This window comes from Eubalaena glacialis, chromosome 4, assembly GCF_028564815.1.
Source record: "Eubalaena glacialis isolate mEubGla1 chromosome 4, mEubGla1.1.hap2.+ XY, whole genome shotgun sequence".
NCBI lineage: Eukaryota > Metazoa > Chordata > Mammalia > Artiodactyla > Balaenidae > Eubalaena > Eubalaena glacialis.
In genome coordinates this window covers 128,482,417-128,506,457 of record NC_083719.1, presented here as the reverse complement: position 1 = coordinate 128,506,457, position 24,041 = coordinate 128,482,417, and the positions used below count along the sequence as shown (strand labels likewise).

Here is a 24,041-nt window from a genome sequence, read left to right as displayed (position 1 = left end):
GTCAAAGAAAAAAAGCAAGGCAGATGAACACTACATATAATAATTTTTTAAATTATGTTAAAAAAACCCCACAAAACCAATTTTTGCTTTATATATTTCTCTACATAGGAATACAGTGTGTAAATGCATTCGCAGGACCTAGAAACACACAGAGGGTCCCAGAGTGGAGGAGACTCAGGGTGGAGACAGAGTGTTCAAAAGGTACTTGTGTTGTCTGTATTTTAATAAGTATGTATTGATGAGTTATTTGGGGAATTAAATTTACATACCTTTTTTTAAAGTTATTCTTTTATTCACATGCTTTCATTTTTTTCCTTTTCTCAAGTCTTGGCAAATGTCTATAATCAACCAGTGTTTAAGGGCACATTTTCCTCAGCCTGATCTTCTACCCATCTATATACAGATGTCTTCTCCTGCACCTCCACAGACCTGCCCACATGGGCTATGTGAGGTGGAATAATCACCGGATTTACAATTCTGACAAATAAATATAAAACTGGAGTGGTAAGGAATTACTTACTATTTGAATAAATATAAAACTGGAGTGGTAAAATAATAATATAATATTCCTTATTACAATATATTATATAATAAGATGATTCTTATATTATTTAATATAAGAATATAAATGTTATGAGTTAATATAAGAATCATCTTAATATTTTTCTCTCTTTTCCAATCTTATACAATGATCATGTCTTAATTCTCTAACTGGGAAAAAGTCTAAACCAGTGATCTCAGTGGGGGTGATTTTGCCCCCCTGGGGACATTTGGCAATGTCTGGAGACACTTTTGGTTGTTGTAACTTGGGGAGCGGTTGCTACTGGCACCTAGTGGGTAGAGACCAGGATGCTGCTAAACATCCCGCGATGCACAGAACGGCCCCACAACAAAGGGTTATCCGGCCCAAACGTCAACAGTGCCCACGCTGAGAAGCCCTAACCTAAGTACACTGCTCATAAGTAACAAACCCCTATTTATGTTCTACTTACTCACTTTCTTTGTTTCTCTGATTATTTAAGAGGTGGAGCGGGGAGCCTGGGGTCATACCTGAACAATGAACTGGTAGATCATAACTAGGCTGACCACCATGGTGATGTTGGCCAACAGGGAGAAGATGGACAGGGCTCGGAGGTTTCTGACGAACACCAGAAGCACCAGGAAGGGCAGGAAGGCGAGCATGTAGAGTCTCGAGTCCATGGTGGGCGTCGGGATCACCGTCTCGTTGTTGTGGCAGTTGGTGGTGGTCCCATTGGCTGCTTCTATCACCTAGAATGAGGGGAAGAAAAGCAGCAGAGAAACCCTCTCAAATGACAAAGGCCAGTGGCCCTCCCACCGGAAGGGGTTCTTGGCTAAAGGCTCAGTGTGTGAAGAAGGCCACATAGAAAGTTAGTGGTCGGTGAACTGTCTTTGGAGATCTTCGTAATTGTTAGCCACCTGAATGTCTGAGCTGGGTTTGATCACATCTTACCTAAAGACAGGACAGCAAGACATCTTGAGGTTTCTCGACACCCTGAGTCTCTATAAAGTTTTTTTTTTTCTTTTAATTTTCATTTTTTTTTTTTTTTTAATTTTTTTTGCCACGCCGCGCAGCATGCAGGATCTTAGTTCCCTGAGCAGGGATCGAACCTGTGCCCCCTGCAGTGGAAGTGCTCAGTCTTAACCACTGGACCACGGGGGAAGTCCCACGCCCTGGGTCTTTAGATAAAATCAAACGACACTGACACTGTTCTATGTAAAGTGTCAAGATCTCAATTCTTGTGTTGAACAAAACTGGCTTGGAAGAGATCCTAAACAGAAAGTCCACTCATCTCTTGCCAGTCTCTCTTTTTACCAGGGCCTACCTGTTTGAAGTTGTCAGCCAGAAAGACAAAATAGACACAGCAGAATCCCAGCTGCGTGACGATTAGGAAGAAGTCCACAGTGTGCCTGCAGGTGGGGAAGGAAGGAAGACAAAGATCGTAATGATAGCAAGCAAGACTGCCAGAGAGACAGGTGTTTGAACAGCGCTTATTCCCAAGTCATCACAGACCCTTCCCATCAGGTGACAAGGATGAGTGTGCCCAAGAAAGAGGAGAAAATGTGCCACGTGCCACTGGTCTAGAGCCTTGGAGGAAGGTGAAGGAGGTGCTATGTGTGTGGTTCCCGAGGTTCCCTTCCTGGCTTCGTGTCAGGAATGCTGCACGTGGTCAGGCAGACTCGAGACAGTCCTGAGACTGTACTGGCCGGGGCGGAGCACATACACCAGGACCACTACCCAGCCCCTTGGCTACCCCCCTTCCCATGGCCCGCCTATCCCCTCTCACACTGTTTGTCCTAAAGCTACAGGGAACCCTCAGCATAAAAGCCCAAGAAGTGGACCCCTTCACGGATCTCTTTCTATAACTTGGATCTAACAACCAACTGACTCTCACATAAGGACACAGAAATAGATGTACCAAAACAGGCTGCTGGTTGAAGCACTGTTACAACAACAGCTGGTAACAACCTAAGGGGTCATCAAAAGGAAAATGATTAAATTATAGGCCATTATGAGATGAAACAGAATACAGCAGGTAAAAAGAATATCTTAAATCTACGTGTGCTGATAGAGAAATGTCTAAGACCTTTAAGGGAAAAAAACAAAACAAGTTTCCAGTCAGTATGCATAGTATGGTAATTAGTGTAAAAAATGTTAAGAATGTGTGTATGTTTGTATATATTCAGAAAATTCCAAAAGAAAACCCATGCAACTGTGACCAGGATATACTTTTACTCTTCACTTTATGTTCTCCTATCTTGTTCCAAAAAAAAATTTTTTTTTTAACCACAAGCACACATTAATTTTATTAAAGGAAGGAAGGGAGGGAGGGAGGGAGTAAGGAAGGAGGGGGAAGATATGGGGCTAGAGGGAAAGAGAGGAGGAGGAGAGAGGAAAAAACAGAGATGAAGAAAGGAAGAGGAGAGAAGAAGAGAGAAGAAAGAATCAACTAACAACCAACCAACCAACAGTGGTCACTTGGCAATCTGGCTTCTCCCGGGCACAGAAAACGACTATGCTGAAAGAATTACATAATCCTGCATCACAGGAAGAAGCTGACTATGTGTGAAGGTAAAAGTCTCCCTATGACCACAACAAGGAGTTTTTCTGGAGAACATAACTTTAATGTGATTCAATTTTTTTTAAAAAAAGGATTCAGCCCTCGATGTTATCAATTTTCTACATCTATATGCACCGTTTCCTCAAATAGGAAACAAACAGTAGAATATTTCTCTCCAGGCATCTGAAAAGTTACCATAAGGAGAAACTTCCAAACACCTCCCAACCCAGCTCCTGAAACGTCTCTTTCCCTAACAAACCCATTTATTCTGGCTCACCTCACCTCCTCCTTGAAGCCTTCCTTCTCCTGCCCAGTGCCCTGCCCTGAAAGCTCCTATCATGTGCGCTTCTCATCTGGCACGGCGGACAAGAGCGTCTTTAGGGCTCCTCCCTCTCAGGGTTCCTGGGGTGTATTTCTAGCTCATGACTGTCTCTACTGGTATATCCTATTCCTGATCTCTTGTTCTCAAGATACCCATGCATCTTTCTCTGTCTATTGGAGGGCCAGGACTACATAATATCCCTCAGGGAAACCCCCGTCCCTATACCTAAAATTGTTTTGTACCACTTATAAGAGTGTGCTTAAATATATCTGTTGACCAAACAAGGGGATGAAATATAATCACTGGTCACAGACTGTCAAAGCTGGGAGAGCCCTTAAATATCTTTCAGGCCAGGCCCCAAGTTTTACCAATGAGGAAACTGAGGCCCAGGGAAGGGAGGGGTCACACAGCCCAGGGTCACACAAATGACCACTGGCAGAGCTGAGCTAGAACTCAAGTCCACAGACCCAAGCAATGCTCTTCCCACTAGTTGCACTGTCTCCCACACCTCACCTCCCTATCTGAAGGCCTCCACACCGGGCGGCCACAGCCGCAAAGAAAAAGGAAACCCATTACCTTCCCCAGTGGGCATTGTTCCGGAGCCAGGAGATGGGGCTGGCTTCCAGGCCGTACATCACCGTATCCCCATAGTCCACAAAGGGCTTGTTCAGTCTGGGAGGAGGGGAGGGAGAGGAAGGGCAGAGTGCAGGGGTCAGACAACGACAATGACAGAACAAACATAGCTCACGGAGACCTGGGCCGGTTCCCCATCAGCCACCCGAGACGTACCACTGAGTCCTGGGTCTGATGCTTTCAAGGAGCAGAAGTCTTACGTCAATGGGACGGTTACTCTCCTTATAATTAACAACCATCTGGTAAACCTTTTCAATGGGGTAAATATTACAAAGCACGTAAAACCAGAATGTGGTCTCTGTCCACTGGATATAAGTAAGTGCGACAGATGACAACAAGCTAAGAAAGAACACAAAAATCGCCAGGGAAAGGCAGTGCTGTGATGACTAGCAGCCACTTTCAGCCAGCACAGAGTCCAGAGTGATCTCTGTTAAGTGCTCACTTTCAGTGCTGGCAACGGAACCCCAAAGGACAATCTGTCACTCGAGAGGTGGCCCGGAGGGCTCTCACCTGTGGCAGAAGTGGTGAGCGCACTTCACCAGGATACCCATGCAGTGCACAGCCACGAGGCCTATCACCAGCAGGCTGATGGGACCCATCTGCGGACAGGCGTTGTGGGTAAGAGGGGGAGAGACAAGCAGACAGAATTAGAACTGGATTTGCAAATGATCAAAACTTTACTAGGGAACCTTCCAATGACAGAACTTCCAGCAGAGCTTTCGAGAGACAAATGTGCTCACAGAGATGAGCTGAGTAGGACGGGCACCATCTGAACCTCAGCAGGCCTTCTAGAGAATTAATCTCCCGGAGGAGAATGACACAAGATAAGGCTATTCCGAGACTGTTGCCAATCGGCAGAATAGAAGGCTCCTGGGACTGTCTGGGAAGAAGAGACAGGCTAAGGGGTGGTGGAAGGGGGAGAGTTCTCTCTAGAGCAATGCCACAAGACCGTCCTTAGCTGAGGACAATCCCCGTCTCTGAGCTTCTCCGACTTTAAAAGAAACCAGAATGGCTTTGGACAGGCAGCCTATAAGGGGAGAATCATGAAAGACAAAAATAAGATTCTCAGAGTTGGCCATCTAACGGCAGGGCATGGAAGGACTGTGTAGAAAATGGACAGACTTCTGTTACTAACTCATTAGTTAATATTATTGATAGAAACTGCCAGAAACTTTTCAAGTACCTCCTCCTCGCCTCAAAGTAAGCTCCATGAGGGAAGGAATTGTTGTCTGTTTTTATTCACTGATAATATTCTAAGAGTCTAGTATAGTGCCTGGCACACAGAAGATCCTCAATAAATATCTTTAGATGAATGAACACCTGAACTTTGCTTTTTCTCAACTGAATTTGAAAAAGAAAAGCTTCCCATTTTAAAATGTTTTCCATGAAGTAAATTAAAAAAAAAAAAAAACCATTGTCTCCTAAAATTTGTCACAATACTTCCTTGCACCGACACGCAGACCCTTACCAAGATGCCTGCATTTCTCACGGCCAGAGGCAGCCCCAGGAGTCCTGTGCCAATGTTGCCTTTTAATAGGTGGATCAGGGTCTGGAACCACCTGAAGTGGGAAGAAGGCAGACAAGGGCATGTTAACAATAACGAGAGCTAGCATTTACTGAGCAAGCACTTAGCACTGTGCTAAGTGCCTTCATGAGTTATCTCATTCAATTTCCAGAACAACCCTATGAGATAGGTGTTAACTTCACCTTATGCATGAGGGAGCAACTTGCTCAAGGCCATGTACCTTGAGTGTGAGCCTAGATTCAAACCCAGGCTGTCTAGCCCCTGAGCCCACTCTTTTAGTCACTGGGCTATAAACTCTGTTCCCTGGGGCATCTGAAAAGTCCACCTCTCTTGGAGATTAGATCAGAGGGACAGTGGGGGTCTGCAGTCCCTGGTGTACTTTTTATTAAAAAAAAAAAAAAAGTCAAATGCCTAAGATTGGAGAAGCCCTCTTCACACAGTCACCTAGTTTATCCTTCTGCCTTCAGGACACAGTTTTCCCTCATCTGTTGTACAGACTGTCCGCCTGAAGCTGCAACTGTAAAGTCTCTCAAGTGTCCTCATTATTTTTTCACTCAACAAATACCATCTATAATGTGTAAAACATTGTGTTAATGCAATGGTGGAAATCAGCATGAACCAGATACGGACCTCAGTCTCTAGAAACTAATAAAAGTCTCCAAGGAGATAAGGCAGACACATTAACAACCACCCAAGGTAGAAAGATCCCTGTCCTAGGAAAAGCCCAGGAACAGTGCCCAGGGAGGGGCAGGGAGGTGAGGGTTTGTAGCGTGCAGAGACCTGGGCTGAGCCCAGCAGGGCCCTATGCAGGGCTCTGTGTGTGTGCCAACAAGGAAGAAGAGCCTGGGAACACGCCCCCAGACACAGGCGTGAGCACCAACACAGAGGAGCGTGTCAGCTCTGTGGCCGCTCAGGTTGGGTGAGGATGGGCATTCCATACAGAATGGGAGCTCCTCAAAGGACCGACATCAGTGGCCTCATCTTTAGCATTTTCCATCCTCTGTTACTCCAGCAGGATACGGAAAAGATCAAACATGGTACCACAGACTTAATCAGGATTTGGTCCCTGGCACTGTCTGGAAATTCTTCTGCGCAAATAACCTAAATACCTCCTAAATGATGCTTCCACATATTTCTTCAAATCTGCAATTCAGTAGAAACTGAAAGCAAGTCATGTGTTAACTTGTAAAGACCGTAATAAATAAGACCCATCTACACTCTCTGGAAAGGAATTTTACTTTCAGTAACCTTTCTCCCTCTACCTCCAGGAAGAAAATCTCTTGACCTTCCTACTGTCTCCCAAGCTTCTCAGGCAAGATCAAGAAAACTGCTTCAAGTCTGAATGAGAAGAGGCAAGCGCTCTCCTGGATTAAACTAAAGGACTGTAAGGGTCCAGGGGTGACTCGTTCATTATCAGTGGCCAGTGACCAGGAGGTTAAGTGCAGGATGATGGACTAAGCAAATTTCTATCTTGGCAAATGTTTAATCCACTTAAGGTCAAAGATAAGCACTGTACCAAAACCACCTGCCTACCAGAGGCCTCCCCAAAATGCCTCTGAGCTGGGTTTCATGGGAGATCAGGTCCCTCCAGCCCTGGCTCTGCCATTAACTCCATATGGCAATTCCCTTCCCTTCTCTGGGCCTGTTCTCTCATCTGTAGAGTGAGGCGACTGGACCAGAACAGCATACTTCAGCTCTGAAACAGCAGGATTCCAGGCAATTGACCAAAATCATGCTTTTTAATCAATGGCTATGAGCTGGGATTACCCAAAACCATACAACCTATCACAAAATCAACTCCATGGACTGCAGAGTCTTAACTGCGGGGGGTGGGAGGGAGAAATAAGCCTCACAAATCTCTGTCGTCTCTTGACGCTCCAAATCTGTTCTTATACTTGTTTGGTCTTAGGTCCCCTTTATACACTTATAAAGTATTGAGGATCCCAAACAGTTTTTGCTTATATGGATTATGTCTGCTGACGTATATTATATTATAAATTAAACCAAGAAATTTTAAAACATTTATTAATTTAAAATAACAATAAACCTATTACATGTTAATATAAATAACCAATTTTTAACAAAAAGTAACTCTATTTTCCAAAAAGTATAATGTGAGAAGAAGGACACTATTTTACTTCTTTGCAAATCTCTTTAATGTCTTGTTTGACAGCTGGACTATCTACTTCTGCATTCAAGCTGTTGTGATATGTTGTTTTGGTGGAAGTACCTGAAGAAAATCTGTCCTCACACAGACATGTAGTTAGAATGTATCTTAATAGCCTCTTCTGACAATTGTGATAATTTTTCTTTGATACTACACCAAAACTCGACACATGTAGCTTCTTAGAAGTTAGTTGTAATGTGGAATCTGACCTTTTCATCCTCTATTACATGAAAACCCACCGGTGATCTTGCTCCTTGGATGGATCTTTTACCCACGCACAATTTTCTAACATCGCCCTTTGGTCATCGGGGAAGATACTGATTCCCTGAGCTATGTGGATCTTCCAAATGCTGGCACATTTCATTATACGATATCAAAAAAAATCACATTCATTAATATCATCCCTAATCTCATCAGAAAAGTCAGAAAAGTCTTTGAGTAGAGGGAAGCTGTCAAGGTCACAGTGCTGGATATGAGGTTTTTTTTTTTCTGATTTTGCTCGAAAGCTCAAATTTCACTGTGGGCAACAAATACTACTGATTGTTTTTCTTGAGGTGACAGTCTCATTACTTTCATTTTCAAGAAAATGTCTGCCAAGTACTCAGGTCTGAATGACCTATAGTTTGTTAGTTGTTCAGTAGAAGTATTGCATGTGTACTTTCCATTTTGCCACACAGAATATTAAAAGACCTGTACTGAAGGGTCAAGATTGAACAAAATTAGTAATTTGACTGCTTCATCAAGGACGTGCTTAAGTGAAACCGGCTTATTTTTTGTATATGTATATGTGTGACAGTGAAAAATACGATGACAAGCATAATTTGGTGCCACCGTCTTGATTTACACTAAGGCGCCAGCAATTTTACCCATCATTTCTTCTGAACTATGAGTGCAAATGTCAACACAGTGAAAAAACAAATCACATCTTAGTATTATTATGAAAACAGTTTTGACTTCGTGGGCTTCTTAAAATGGTCTTGGGAGCCCTAAAGGGTCTGAAGACCATACTTTGCAAGTGGCTGCTCCAGATAAGCTACAGAAGACCAGTTTCAGTCAACTGGTTTCGCAGCCTGCCAGCCTGGAGAAAAAGTAACAAAGCCTGATCAAGAGCAGTATCATGTAGCTCAATAGGGCAACAAGAAAACTTTGCCCAGAAGAGTAAAAAATGAGGCTGTCATCAAAGTAGTCGACAGCTTGATAACATTCAAGTTTTAGGAAATACCCTCACCAAACACATCATCATGGAAGCATCTGGGGTTCCTATTTGCACTCCTGATTAGGGATTTTTACTGAGTCCTAAACCCTTAGAAGAGCCTGGTGTGTACCTGCTTTTTGTACATGTAACAAAGTACATATACTTTGCTTCTTGTACTTTGTTCCATGTACTTTTTCCATATACTTTGTTCCTGGGAAAACTAGATAACATGGTGGGGCAAGTCCCAGTAAACAGGAACCCAGCTCAAAAACTTGTCCCTAACACTTCTCACCTATTGAGCTAACTAGGTCCCAAATCAGCTTATACTTAATCATACCTGGCATGTTTCTACACATAACATGCCAGGCTTGTGTGGATCCAGGCCCCAGGAAAGTACTCAACCAACCCTCCAAGTCCCAAGGGAGTACTTTTCCCTGTACCACTTATGATGGGATTGTGATACCTGCCATCACTTACAGATGGGCTTTCCTGGTCACCTACCTTGTATTACAATGTCAGGGCAGGATGGGCCCTCAGAAAAAGTACACCCTGGAAAATGTCCCAAAGCAAGGACAAGGGAAGTATCTTCCAATTGGTCAATTTCCAGCAAACAAGGGGAGATAATTTGCAGTTGACCAGTAGTTATAATCCAATGTGAACAAAAAAGAGAGATATTCAGAATAGCTGACAACCACGCATTATCTTCAATACATACAAAACCTATGAGCTACCACCCTGATGTTACTAGCTGGTTGGTTTTGAACTTCAGAGAAGTCCCTTTAAAAATGAAAATCTAGGGAATTCCCTGGCGGTCCAGTGGTTAGGACTCCGCGCTTTCACTGCCAGAGCCCGGATTCAATCCCTAGCTGGGGAACTAAGATCCTGCAAGCCTCGCGGCCAAAAAACATAATGACAAAAAAAAGAAAAGAAAAAAATAAAAACGAAACTCTAGACCCCATACGGCAAGCACTGCATAGACAAGCTGATGCCTAAGAACAAGGAGCAAAAACTGGAAAGGAAACTAGAGAGAGAGAAGCTTGGAAGAAGTATTTCACAGTAACAAGAGTGACTTCTGAAGGGAAGCTATCAAATGTCATTGGCTGCATCTGACACTCCTTCCACCTGGGGGAAGCCAATTAGGTAGGTAAGGTTAGGGAAAAAAGAGGAAAGACAGTCCTCACTGCTGCCAGTTGTGGTCTAAGCAATCTTTTCCATCAGCTAACACTGCAAGCAAATGGGGGAATCTACAATAGCATGCCACAGGAGAAAGAAGCTATGGAGACTGAATCTTTATGAGCAGAAAACCAGCTAGAGGTGGAGAGGGGCTTATAATGTGGGCCGACCATCTCCTCTAGTTCTGAGTTCACTAGGGAAAATGCCCTGCACTAGGAGAGATTGCAGCCAGGCAGAGCTTCACCAGTAATGAACTCCAAGAGAAGCTTCCATGGTCTCCTTGGGCAGTCACAGTGGGACAGTGTGAGTCAAGGACATAATGGATCCCTCAGTAAGTCACACCCAACCCACAAGGGAACACAGAGCAGGTGATGACAAAGCCTGAGGAATAAACAGAAGGGCTGCAAAAGATGGAATGCTGGGGTCCAGAGAAAATGTCGGGGCTCTGCTGACTTTCAGAACTGAGCCAGACAACTCAATGGAGTAGAAAACCCTCCTCTGAATCTTTTCATTTGAAGGGTGAGTCAGTATAGCTTCACGGTGGGGGTCCAATTTTATCTTACATTTGGAAAAACTGAGGCCCATAGAGGGCCAACCTCACCCAGATGAGACTTGGAATTCAGTTTCCAGGGGAAGACTTAAGCCCTCCCACGGGCATGCAAAGCAGATCACCTTTAACAACCCCTTGAATCTTTTAAGGGCAGGAGAAGTTATTCCTCCCTCTTCCTACTTCTTCCACCAAATGTCCCAGTTGATTGGTGATGGGGACAGAAGTCTGGGGGAGACTTTGCAAAGGAGGCTTCCAATTGGACTTGGAGGCATTTAAGGTTCTAGCACAGATGACTCATGGTTCTAAATTAAGAGAATGTTCTCTCTAGAAGTTTTTCTGATGTTCAGGCTCTTACTCGGCACCAGCCTTCTGGGACCACACAGGTGAAATGAACAAAGAATAAGAAACAGACTAGAGAGTGGCAGACAAGGAGCGCAGATCTCAGCACCATTACTCACTCAATCTCTTCAGCACCATTACTCACTCAATCTCTTTACCTCTTACTTTCATCTGTAAAGTAGGGAATTGATAAAATAGGGGAGCAAAAATAACTCTAATGGAGATTATGTTACTAATACAGAATTTAGGAATACGAATCCCACCCAGGAGGGTAGACAGAACAGCTACTTACGTTGTGCTGTTGCTTTCCCCGAACCGCTGGTAGGATCCCGAGGAAGAGAAGTTGTTCAGGCCTTCGGACGGACTCTCCTCCGGGCTCACGTCGGTGGAGCTGTAGTCATGGTAGTCCTCGTTCCGAAGTCTCTGCGTGGACATGGTAACTGGGGGGACAGGGGCAGCGCTAAGACCACCAGTGGTTGGGGTCTTTAGCTCCAAGCCTGGGGTCGGCTCTGGGGCAGAAGCAGCCATTGCCACAGTAGCTCAGTGACAGCTGCACTATGGATTAAGTACAATGAGGTTGCCTGATACCAAGAGAAATGAAAAAGGTACAAAGTACACATGGGCGGGCTGAGCTCTCTTGGCTTCTCCCTCGCAACCTATCTAGTTGATGCCACACTCATAAGTTTCTAAATTTGCCAGCACACCTGGACAGAGCAAAGGTGAGGCAGGGCTTGGGAGGGGTGGGGGAAGATGCAGACAGGCACTTCTAGGCAGCCTTTCCCGTTCCTTAGGTTGGGATTAACGACCCCTTCCTTTGAGCTAATTTCTTGGACCCTGAACAATACTGACATTGTATCTACATCCATCTTCCCCAAGAGCAAGCTCTCAGAGGATGGGAACCTAAATATTCCTAGCTGTATTCTATTTTTCCTCTGCATTTGGTCCAGAAAGAGCCTTCTGCATTCCAGAAATCCCTTCTAGATCATCTAATTCTGCTCAAACTCGCCACCAGGTCCCAGAGCCACAGATGACCTTCTCTTTCTCTCTGCCATGACTTCTGGTATGTCCTATACTCTTTGGAGGTCATCAGTGATGCTCATTCCCTCATCCTAGGACTCTTTTCTTGCAACCAGCCTGCATACTTTGAAATGGCAGCTGAAAGCAGCGCAGAGGAAGACCAGGAGCATGAGAGGTGCTCACCACTGGCCCTTGTGGCAACATCTCCCCGCCGCAACCCTTCTCCCTTTTTGCCAATTTTTCAAAAGCTGGTGAAAGAAGAAACCCTTCCTATTGTGTGCTGAGGAAGGATGGTGAGGGTGGTGTCCCATGAGTGGAGTTTTTTAATAATTATACACCAGAAAAGAGAAATACAAGGACTTCGCTAAGATACACTATAAGGATACATTTTGAGAGCTGTGTAGGCTCCCAGAATCCTAGAGACGGTTGCTAAAAGAGCCTTCGGAGGTCACTCCAAACTACTCATTTCACAGATGAAGAATCGTTCCCCCAAAAGATGAAGGGACCTGCTCTGCTACAGCCAGGTAGCACCAAGCCGTAAACATACATCCTGACGCCCTGCCTAAATCTGGAAACACCTAATGAATACACTGCCAGTTGCAGTGATGGAGTGTCATAATGAAAGAGACTCAACTTCCTCCAAGAATCCGCAATCAAGTAAGGAAGAAAAGGTCCATGAACATTAAAAATTACAAATAAAAATCCTTCTGACACTTGGTAGACTGGCACAACCAGCTGCCTATAAGGGGCTCTCCCCCAGCACGCGGCTGGATGCCCATCCTGAGTCTGATGTGCTACCTCAGATGCCTGGTGAAGAGACAGGACCTCTGATGGCCATCACAACACGCCGTCCCGCCCAACACCCATCACTAGCTGCCAGAGAATAGACAGCTCTGTGTCAAGTGCTCCCAGAGGTCCAGTCCCAAGGGACTCTTTGGAAACTGACCCCACCTAGCACCTGAGTGATCCAAGGGTGAGCTCATTTTCTCCCACCAACTATAATGGAGGAAGGACCCCACGCAAAATCTCACGAGGAAAGTGCTTGACAGAAAGCCAGTGAAGGGCTTGGAAGTCCCAGAGACTCAGAAAGTCCCTGCCTCACTTCACCACCAGAGCCAACTTTGCTAGATATCTAAGTCTGCATCATTTACTCACATGGTGGGGGAATTCAAGGAAGTCATCTAAGCTCTGGGGCAATGAAATTCATAAGAGGGCCAGGAAACAAAAAATCTATTTAGTATCTCAGTATGAACAGTTGAAAGCTGCTATTCAGGCAAAAGCAATTAAATTAATTTCTATGAATGTCAGAAGGCCTCGGTGCTAAAGCTGCCTCTAACACCAGTTTGCTCAGTAGCCTGGAGCAATTCTCCTTATTTGTCTCGGGTCTTAGTTCCACATGCTCAAAAAGGCGGGGGTGGGGTGTATGGTGTACCAAACTATTGCTCTAATATTCCAGGAATCAATTAATGCAATTCTTTACGCAAACAGCAGCTAATTTCTAGTCTCTTCCAATATACCAAAAACGTCTGAGGAACACAGCCTTCCAGGTGAACCCTGCATATTACTGAGGGAGAGGGACAGAAAACAGGCACTGACAAGTTCCCCAATCCCTCCTCATCAACCAAAAACCACTCTTGCTTACTTGGTACAGACGCTCAATTTATTTCAAACACTGTAAAGAGGGCTCTTTATGTTGTGACCCACAGCAGATTATCACTAAGAAAACTGCTCAGAAAGAAGCTGAAATCTATAGATCAAAAGTCCAATGAACAACTGCAGGATGTGGAAGATGTGGCTTGGCAACGGTGTGCATGTTGAAAAAGGAAAAAAAAATGCTACTTATGGGTTTTAGTTGTTGATAAGCTCAACAGAAATCAATGATATCATAATAGACGCCAATTCAACTAATGCAATTCTTGGTTGCACTACAACAAGAGAGAACCCCAGGGAGATGACAAACTGTTCTTTTTTGCCATACCTTGTACTCTGTTCCAGGCAGCACACTATAATGGGGATAATGATAAACTGCGGTATAGCCAGGGGTCAGCACCAAGGTCATGAGGGGGAAGAAAACCAGCTAAATGAAGAACGGTTGGAAGCCCTGAGAAGTTTCAACCTGGAGAACTGGCAACTCGGGAGGTAAAAAAACTGTCTTTAAAATCTGTCCTAGGGATCAGATTTGTTCTGTGGAGCCTCAAAGATTACTCAGAAACAGGATCAGTAGGTGGAAAGTAAAGGGAGGCAGGTCCTTGGCTAGACATAAGGAAGACAACTATCAAAAGGAGTTGTCCAGGGCTTCCCTGGTGTCACAGTGGTTAAGAATCCACCTGCCAGTGCACGAGACGTGGGTTCGAGCCCTGGTCCGGGAAGATCCCACATGCCGCGGAGCAACGAAGCCCGTGCACCACAACTACTGAGCCTGCGCTCTAGAGCCCACAAGCCACAACTACTGAGCCCGCATGCCACAACTACTGAAGCCCGTGCGCCTAGAGCCCATGCTCTGCAACAAGAGAAGCCACCGCAATGAGAAGCCCGCGTACCGCAACGAAGAGTAGCCCCCGCTCACAGCAACTAGAGAAAAGCCCGTGTGTAGCAACAAAGACCCAATGCAGCCAAAAATAAATAAATAAATTTATTTTTCAAAAAAAGGGAGTTGTCCAAATGGATCGCTCTAGGAGATAGTTCCTTATCCCTGGAAAGATCCAAGCAGAAGCCCCCTCTCAGAGCTGCTAAGCAGGAATTGAAGCACTGTAGAGGGTGGGTGTGGTCACTCCCTGGAGTGCCTTCTAGGGCTCTTTCTGGCAACCAAGGCCTCCTCCTCTTCTCTCTAGCTGTCCCCACTGAGTGCAAGCCTCCATGGCCACCTTGCCCTGGGCTCTCTGTGATGAAACCTGGTTTCTACCGTCTAGTGCTATAATTGCCATTTCCTGCCCTGTGGGAGGTTTTATTAGACCCTGTTAACTGTCCAAATGACGGATGTAATATTTAAGAGTTCAAGACCAGCTCTTCCTTCAGGTTCTTGAGGACAATGAACAGAGTTTATACAATATGTGTGGCCCATCAACACAAAGTAAAAATCTCCATAAGATATTTAGACTCAAAAGAGTGTACTAAGGGACTTCCCTGGCAGTCCAGTGGTTAAGACTCCGCACTTCCAGTGTAGGGGGTGCGGGTTCGATCCCTGGTCAAGAAACTGAGATCCCACATGCCACGTGGCACAGCCAAAAAAAAAAGTGTACTACATAAGAAAAGTCTGCATGTTTACTGGCAAATGTATATATGTATATATTGTTTTTTTCAAGTGTACATTCAACCAAAATTGCATTGAAATATCAACTATTTGTATAACTTTGATAAATTTTCTTCTTTTTCCTCATATAAACTATTTTTAATTAATCAATATTCTCATTATTTTAAGGTTTTTTCCACTTATTTTATATCTACTCTTCCTTGAATCTACACAGTACACACACTGATGATCTTTAATTGTAATATAATGGTCCGTCATTATATTAATAAAATAATTTGATTCACTAGCTCCCAACTGTTGGCTTTTGAGCTTTTTTTTTTTTTTTTTTTTTTGGACTATCTTACATCATAGCTAAAAAAATTCCTACAAATAGTTTTTAGTTTTCAAGTCATATCTTTGGAGTAGAACTAGATGGTTATCACCATACAAATAACTGAACTAACATACAGTGTCACTAGCAATATATGGACATGCCTATCTTTGCATAACCCTGCCAACTTTGGATTTTATCTTTTTTTTTTTTGGCCACACTGTGCATGCAGGCTGTGGGATCCTAGTTCCCCGACCACGGATTGAACCTGGGCCCCAGCAGTGAAAGCACTGAGACTTAACCACTGGACTGCCAGGGAATTCCTGGATTTTATCATTTTTATTTTTGCTATTTCTGATGCATGGGTGGCTCCTTGTATTTATTTTATTTTACATTTCTTTAATTTCCAACAAAGACCGCTGATAATAAAAACTGTAAGAGCATCTTTCCCCCACCTATCAGACTCATACTTTTGAAAATACTAAACTCATTTTTGAACTTACTTTTAAAATACTAAAATGTTCTCAAGATAGCTATTTAAGACTTAGTGATTAAATTCTATTCCAAATTCAGTACAATAAACAAGATGAATTCCAATAATGGAAGGAGAATCCATCTGTACGAGTTTGTAGGTCTCTTTCAGGGCACATGGGAAGGTCGGGGAGAGGAAAAGAGAGGAGGGAGGGAGAGGCAGTACTAAAGTGTTAGCTTCATTACTAAAATTTAAACAATACTTCTAAGGGTGACTTGTAAACACATAAAAAATTATCCTCTAAAAACCATTAGAACTAATAAGTTCAGCAAAGTTGCAAGATATAAGATCAATATACAAAAATCAGTTGTATTTCTTTGTACTTTCAATGAACAATTTGAAAACAAAATTGAGAAAACAATTCTATTTACAATAGCATCAAAAAGAATCAAATATTTAGGAAGAAATTTAGCCAAGTAGGTGTAAGACTTGTACATGAAAACTCTAAAACATTGTTGAAAGAAATTAAAGAAGACCTAAATAAATGAAAAACATCCCAATATTCATGAATTAGAAGATTTAATACTGTTAAGATGGCAATATTCCCTAAATTGATCTACAGATTCAATTGAATCCCTATCAAAATCCCAGCTGCCTTTTTGCAGAAGTTAACAAGCCAATTCTAAAATTCATATGGAAATTCAAGAGGCCCAAATTAGCCAAAACAATTTTGGAGAAAAAGAACAAAGTTGGAGGACTTCCCAATTGCTACACAAAGCTACAGTGACACCAAGACAATACAGTATTGGCATAAGGACAGACAGATAGATCAATAGAATAGAATTTAGAGTCCAGAAATAAACTCTCATACCTACGGTCAATTGATTTTTGACAAGGGTGCCAAGACAATTCAATGGAGGAAAAAATAGTCTTTTCAACAATTGACACTGGGACAACTGGATATCCACGTGCAAAAGAATGAAGTTGTAACTCTACTTCACACCATATATAAAAATTAACTCAAAATAGGTCAAAGACCTACATGTAGGGGCTAAAACTATAAAAACTCTTATTAGAAAACATAAGTATAGGGCTTCCCTGGTGGCGCAGTGGTTGAGAATCTGCCTGCCAATGCAGGGGACACAGGTTCGAGCCCTGGTCTGGGAAGATCCCACATGCCGCGGAGCAACTAGGCCCGTGAGCCACAACTACTGAGCCTGCGCGTCTGAAGCCTGTGCCCCGCAACAAGAGAGGCCGCGACAGTGAAAAGCCCGCGCACCGCGATGAAGAGTGGCCCCCACTTGCCACAACTAGAGAAAGCCCTCACACAGAAACGAAGACCCAACACAGCCAAAAAAATTAATTAATTAATTAATTAATTAAAAAAAAGAAAATATAGGTATAAACTTTTGTGACCATGGATTAAGCAGAGTTTCTTATATACGACAGCAGAAGCACAAGAAAAAATAGGTAAATTAGACCTAATCAAAATTTAAAATGTATATGCCTCAAAGGATACCACCAAGAAAGTGAAAAACAACCCACAGAATGGGAAAATTTTTCTGCAAATATATTACACTTCAATAATAAAATGAAAACCCAATTAAAAAATGGGCAAAGGATCTGAATAATATTTCACCGAAGATGTGAAAAAAGCCAATAATCATCTGCAAAAATACTCAATATCCTTAGCCCTCAGGTAAATGAGAAACAAATATCACAATGAGATACCACTTCACACCCACCAGGATGGCTAGACTCAAAGACAGATAATAATAAGTATCCGCAAGGATGTAGACAAATCGTAGAGGGTTCCCTCTTACACTGCTGGTGGGAATGTAAAATGGTGCAATCACTTTGGAAAACAGTCTGGCAGTTCCTCAAAAGGCTAAACATAGTTACCATAAGATCCAGCAATGATTCCACTCCTAGGTACATACCAAAATGAAAATGTATGTCCATAGAAAAACGTACACACAAATGTTCATAGCAGCATTACTCCTAGTAGCCAAAAAATGGGGGAAAAAAACCCTGATAAATGGATAAATGAAATGTGGAATATTCATACAATGGAATATTATTCAGCAATAAAAAGAAATGAAATACTGATAGATGCTACAGCACGGATGAACCTTGAAGACATTATTCTAAGGGAAAGAAGTCAGTCACAGAGGATCATATAGTGTATGATTTCATTCATATGAAAGTCCAGAATAGGGAAACCTATAGACAAAAAGTAGATTAGTAGTTGCCTGGAGTTTGCGGTAGGGAGTTGGGAGGGATTAGGGGGTGACAGCTAAAGGGTTCAGAGTTTCTTTTGGGTGATGAAATGTTCTAAAATTGATTGTGTTGACGGTTGCACAACTTTGTGAGTTCAGTGGAAAAGCTATTGTACACTTTAAATGGTTGAATAGTATGCTATGTGAATTATATCTCAATAAAACTGCTAAAAAAAAAAACCAAAACAGATTTCTGGGCCCAAACTGATTCAGCCTGAGCATTTTAATTTTAACAAGCTTCTTAGATGATCCCGATTACAGGCAGATTTATATAAAGCACTATGAAAAACAACACATATATATGATCTTATGATAGGTATACCGCAGGCCTCGCCTCCTACCAAAGTTCATGGAATGGTGATACACGCAAACTAAAAGTGCTACCTATTATTCTGAAACAATTACATTCTCTGGAACCCAGAGAAACAGCGAATTCTCTAGATATACGTTCTCTTCTCTGTTGCTGGAATTCCAAAAACATGAACAAGGACACAGACTGTGTTCCTATATGTGGTCTACAGAGAGGGAAGTGAAAATTTCTGACATCCGCATGATTTATTTTAGAGGACATCAGATAGGACTCCATCTGATCTACCAAAAAAGTACATTCCCTAACTTGAGACTCCTGCCTGAGAGGGTCTGGTGCAAGGACAGCCGCAGAACAGCTGCTGATATCAGCAGGCTCTGCACGGAAGCAGCTGAAAGAGCAAACACACTCACTTTTTACCCACAATTATAAAAATCTCTAAATGTTAGGACCAGGCATGACTGACAGGTGACCAAGCTCCAGTTTCCCATTTATAGGTGAGAAAACCAAGGCCCCAGCTGGTTAACAGTTTGGGATTAGAATCCAGCATACCAGATTCCTAGTCCAGTGTTCTTTCTAACACACCATCTACTCTCCCTAAAATCTCCCTGGGAACAAAACTGGGGCAGGATTAGGTCTACAGGGGGAATCCTGAATAATAAAAAGTACATGAGTTCAGAGCCTAGTTGTGTGACCCTGATCTCCCTTTGTCTCAATTTCCTCATCTGAAAAATGTCATTAAGAATGCTTACATCACAATATTGTTATGAAGGTAGAAGGAAAAGATGTTAATTATGTTGCCTGGTACATAATGGACCCTCATTAATGGCAGCAACTGTGTTATTACTAGAGAGAAGTTCAAGGACAGAAGTCAGAAGTTCAAGTCAGGGAGCCACTACACAAATAAAGCGCTGCAGGACTTCCTCCATTCCATCACTCTGGAGAGCTGAGCCAGGTCTCCATCTTGGAAACAGTGATCTCTGTGCCAAGAGCATCCCAGTAACCCATGTAGACAGATTCCTGAACTTCCTGGAAAAGGGAAGCACAGAGGAGTCTTTCCGACTAGAGAGGGTCATTGAGAACTGGCCCTGGGTGTCAAGGATTCCAAGAGAAATGTATGGGAGGAAAAAGAAGAGACAGCACCAAATACAGCATCAGGAGGTTTCTCTTTTGGCATATGCAGAATATCCTATCCACTGGACCCCACACTCATTAAATAGAGATTAGCTTTGTGTGCTCAGACCCAGTAAGGCCTGGCCAAAGGAAGGAGGTACAAGATCTGGGTTAAGACAATGTGAGCTTCCTCTATGGGAAAAAGAGAAAGCTAGCCTAGGACTCAGTGGGTAGTACACACCTCTGGAAGAAAGTATGAGGACCAGTCAGCAAAAGTAGAAACCAAAGTCGAGAAAGCTAGCCTAGGACTCAGTGGGTAGTCACACACCTCTGGAAGAAAGTATGAGGACCAGTCAGCAAAAGTAGAAACCAAAGTCGAGAAAGCTAGCCTAGGACTCAGTGGGTAGTCACACACCTCTGGGAGAAAGTATGAGGACCAGTCAGCAAAAGTAGAAACCAAAGTCGAGAAAGCTAGCCTAGGACTCAGTGGGTAGTCACACACCTCTGGAAGAAAGTATGAGGACCAGTCAGCAAAAGTAGAAACCAAAGTCGAGAAAGCTAGCCTAGGACTCAGTGGGTAGTCACACATCTCTGGGAGAAAGTATGAGGACCAGTCAGCAAAAGTAGAAACCAAAGTCCACTCACTCAGCCCAGCTCTAGGGTGTCACTTCAGGTCAGAATGGAAAGAAGGAATATACCATTAACAGCAATGACTCTTCAGCATCTGACCCTGGAAGAGGTATTAAGAACTTAAAGAACTGAGACACTCACTGGGGAAGAGAGGAGGTATAAAAAGAAAGAAAAAGTGGAATATTTAATATGAGAATTGTTACCTGAGCAAAGGGGAAAAATAAAGCATTCACAAAAGTGGACCTCGGTTCCATCTACTCTACCTCACATCCCACATGCTAACAAGTCCAGTCCTAGAATTTCAAAGAACTTCTGAGTTAGAAGAAAACTTAAAATTTTATCTAGTCTGACCCTCTACCCAACACAATGACCTAATCTACAACATTCCCAAAAGTAACTGCCCAGTGACAATGACCTCCAGAGACAGGGACTGCCATGCTCTGTGTTGCAACATGCTAGAGCGCTAATTCTTTTAAAGTTCTTATGCTCACCCAAAAACCACTTCCTTTATGGCACTTCCATCCACCGGTCCCAGTTGTGGTCTCTGGAACATTACAAAAGAAATGGAATCCGCCTCCTTACACTGCCTTTAAAATAGACAAAGCTCTGAGCACTTCAAGCTGCCACAGGGATGAGGCCAAATGAACAGATACATGCTTTAAAGGGAAAAACAAGGACTCAAGAGTAGACAATTATAAATGGCACAATCAGAAAACAAAGGGAGAGAGACTTAATATGATCATCAGAGCAGGCTCTGTTGCATAAGGCCTCCACCCCAAACAGTCTCAAACCCAGAGCGAAGGGTCAAGTCTTTTGTGTCCTCCTGACTTCAAGAACATCTTTTAAAAAAACACACTCTAAACATACAAGCACATTAATTACTGTAGACTAGGCTCTCAACAAGAATCAAAGAGGGCCTTGATCATATTTAAAATAATAAAAGTCAAAACCATTTTCAGCTATCAGCATTTAGCTTAGATATAATACAGAGATAGGTAGAAAGAGGAGGTGCATTTCATGGTAACCTAGAAATAAGTAGGGAAACTGCTTCCTGGACAACTGAATTAAACCTTTTGCAAGGGAAATACTAATATACGGGAGAAAAAAATCTCTCTGAATAGAAAACAGACTGAGATGCAGAGAATGTCACAGCAGAAGGAGACCTTAGGGATTCCACCCCATCACTGTTCAGACTAGGAAACCTAAACCCAAGCAAGGATGGGAGTTACCCAAGGTTGCAAAGCAAGTGTCAGAACTAGAACAAAATCTCCTGATTCCCCAGTCTCAGTTCTTTCCATTACACCACGCTGCTATCTTCTTTCGGCAAGCCTCAAATAACTGCAAAACATCCATCCGAATGACCAGCATTCCCCAAATCTAACAAGCTATATTAAAAATAAAGCAAAGGTCTTGACATTCTTCAAGTTAATGTTAGGGCTCTCCACAACCTCAGCTGGGAGCCACCTACCTTCCCAGGAGTGTACTCTGCTTCTTATTTCATATTTTGGTATGACTTACACAAAATTGCAGAACGGTTAGAAACAAAACCTACAGAATGATGAGTTTGCAGAAAAATCGGTGAACACTGAATCAGGGAACCACACCCAGAGCCAAGCAGATCCCGGCGGCGATGGAGAATGCAGAGCTAAAAAATGGAGAGGAATGAAAGAAAAGGGGACAGGAAAAGCGTGCTTTTCCACCTGTCAAGTTTTCTGCAGGAGGCAATGTGGTTAAAAGCAAAAAGCCACTGGAGCTCAGGTAGACTTGGATTCTAGTCGCAGGGCTGTGACTAACTCACTGGATGACCTTAGGCAACCCCTACCGCTTCTTGGACCTCGATTTCCCCACAGCTCTAGAAAGGGGTTGCGGAAGATAATTTCGCAGAATCCTGGTAGTTTCGGTATTCTATGACCCAAAGACCCGCTATTAGCAAGTCCCAAACAGGGTTCCCGCAGCTGGCGGGTAACCTGCCCGCGACGTCCGGACCCCTTTAGAAAGCGCAACAGAAGCCCTAGCTGGTCATTTCGGTGATTCTACCCGTCTCGGGACCTCAGTTTCCACACCTGTCAAACAGGTCGGGGAGGTCAAGGGAGACAACGCGAAGGACTAGGGATTCTCCAGCTCCCCTCATCCAGGAGGAGTGCCCGCATCGCACCGCAGCGCGACCGGGAAACCGAGGAGACTAGGACCTGCAGCCCAAGCCGGTCGGTGCCTGACCCGGAGCATCCGCTGAGCCCGGAGGAAGGCGACGTGGGTCCAGCAGAAGGCGACGACCCGCCGCCAGCCCCAGGCCATCAGCGCGCGGACTCACCGCTCGGGTTCCGACACCGGCTCTGGCTCCAGCTTCAGCGCAGCAGCCCACCACTCCCTGCCTCAGCTTGGAGCCCTAGCCATCCCCACCCTCCGCTGCCCTGGCAGCCGCTTCCGGGCGCCATCACGTGATCCAGGCTCCCAAACCCGAGGCCCGGGTCACATGCTCCCGCGCGCGGCTGCTCCTCCCCTCTCGCCGGGCTCGGGGGCTCGGCTTCGCAGCACCACCTGGCGACGGGAGCTGCCACTGTGGGAAGGACGGTGCTCGCGGGAACTGGGCCTGAGCCGGGCGTCGAAGATCCAGGCCCGGCGGAGAGCGCGGTCTCCTGAGCTGTGGGCTTGTGAAAGGTGGCTCAGTTTTACCCTCGCCGTACATTAACACGTCTCACCGAGCATATGTTGCGCTTAATAATCGAGAAATACTGCATCTTTTCAAAACGTTCGTCATACTTTTAAACGTTTGCCCAAACATGTGGTTGCGACTGGAAATGGGGCGGTGAGGTAAGTCAACACCCTCTTTTTAATATGTTTTAAAAATGTAAGTAACATTTTTTTAATGGCAACAGGGGGTGTATGTCTTATCTACGCTCCTCTTCCCTCCTCCTAGCAGGTTTTACTTTTAAAAATTACGCAGCAAAAAAAAAAAAAAAAAAAAAAAAAGCCATTGAAACAGGTACAGAATGGATACATCTTAATTATGCTGAGTGAAAGAAGCCAGAAAAAAAAATTATGTTTATATAATCTAGAAATTTTAAAATAATCTACACTGACAGAAAACACATCAGTGGTTTCCTGGGAATGGCTGAGGAGATCAGGAGAGGAGAGAGTGATTATAAAGGGACATAAGGAAACTTTCAAGGTGACAAATATATTCATTATCTTTTTTTTTAACTTTTTTTTAAAATATAACTTTATTTTTGGCTGCGTTGGGTCTTCATTGCTGCACACCGGTTTTCTCTAATTGCAGCGAGCGGGGGAGGCTACTCCTCGTTGTGGTGCGCGGGCTTCTCATTGCGGTGGCTTCTCTTGTTGCAGAGCATGGGCTCTAGGCGTGCAGGCTTCAGTAGTTGTGGCACGAGGGCTCAGTAGTTGTGGCTCACAGGCTCCAGAGCGCAGACTCAGTAGTTGTGGCGCATGGGCTTACTTGCTCCGCGGCTCTTCCTGGACCAGGGATCGAACCCATGTCCCCTGCATTGGCAGGCAGACTCTTAACCACTGTGCCACCAGGGAAGTTCTTGCCTAACATTTCTAATAGGAATATGTTTCTGCATTATATAATTTTTACTGAATATTTTAACAGCTTTATTGTGGTTTAATTTATATACAATAAACTGCACATAATTAAAGTGTATAATTTGATAACTTTCAA

At 43.8% G+C, this 24,041-nt stretch overlaps 1 protein-coding gene across 1 annotated transcript in view; it reads right to left on the bottom strand.

Annotated features, from left to right (window-relative positions):
• LOC133090081 (proton-coupled amino acid transporter 1) overlaps nucleotides 1-22,764 on the bottom strand; it is a 53,117-nt gene extending 30,353 nt beyond the window's left edge. Inside the window, exons 1-7 of the mRNA XM_061188354.1 lie at nucleotides 22,674-22,764; nucleotides 11,277-11,424; nucleotides 5,504-5,594; nucleotides 4,546-4,634; nucleotides 3,979-4,074; nucleotides 1,845-1,929; nucleotides 1,051-1,269 (exon numbers count right to left, since the gene is read on the bottom strand). Of these exons, the coding sequence (XP_061044337.1) occupies nucleotides 1,051-1,269; nucleotides 1,845-1,929; nucleotides 3,979-4,074; nucleotides 4,546-4,634; nucleotides 5,504-5,594; nucleotides 11,277-11,419 (723 nt within the window). The 5' untranslated portion in view covers nucleotides 11,420-11,424; nucleotides 22,674-22,764. The remainder of the gene's footprint in view (nucleotides 1-1,050; nucleotides 1,270-1,844; nucleotides 1,930-3,978; nucleotides 4,075-4,545; nucleotides 4,635-5,503; nucleotides 5,595-11,276; nucleotides 11,425-22,673) is intronic.
• Between the last annotated feature and the right edge of the window lie 1,277 nt (nucleotides 22,765-24,041).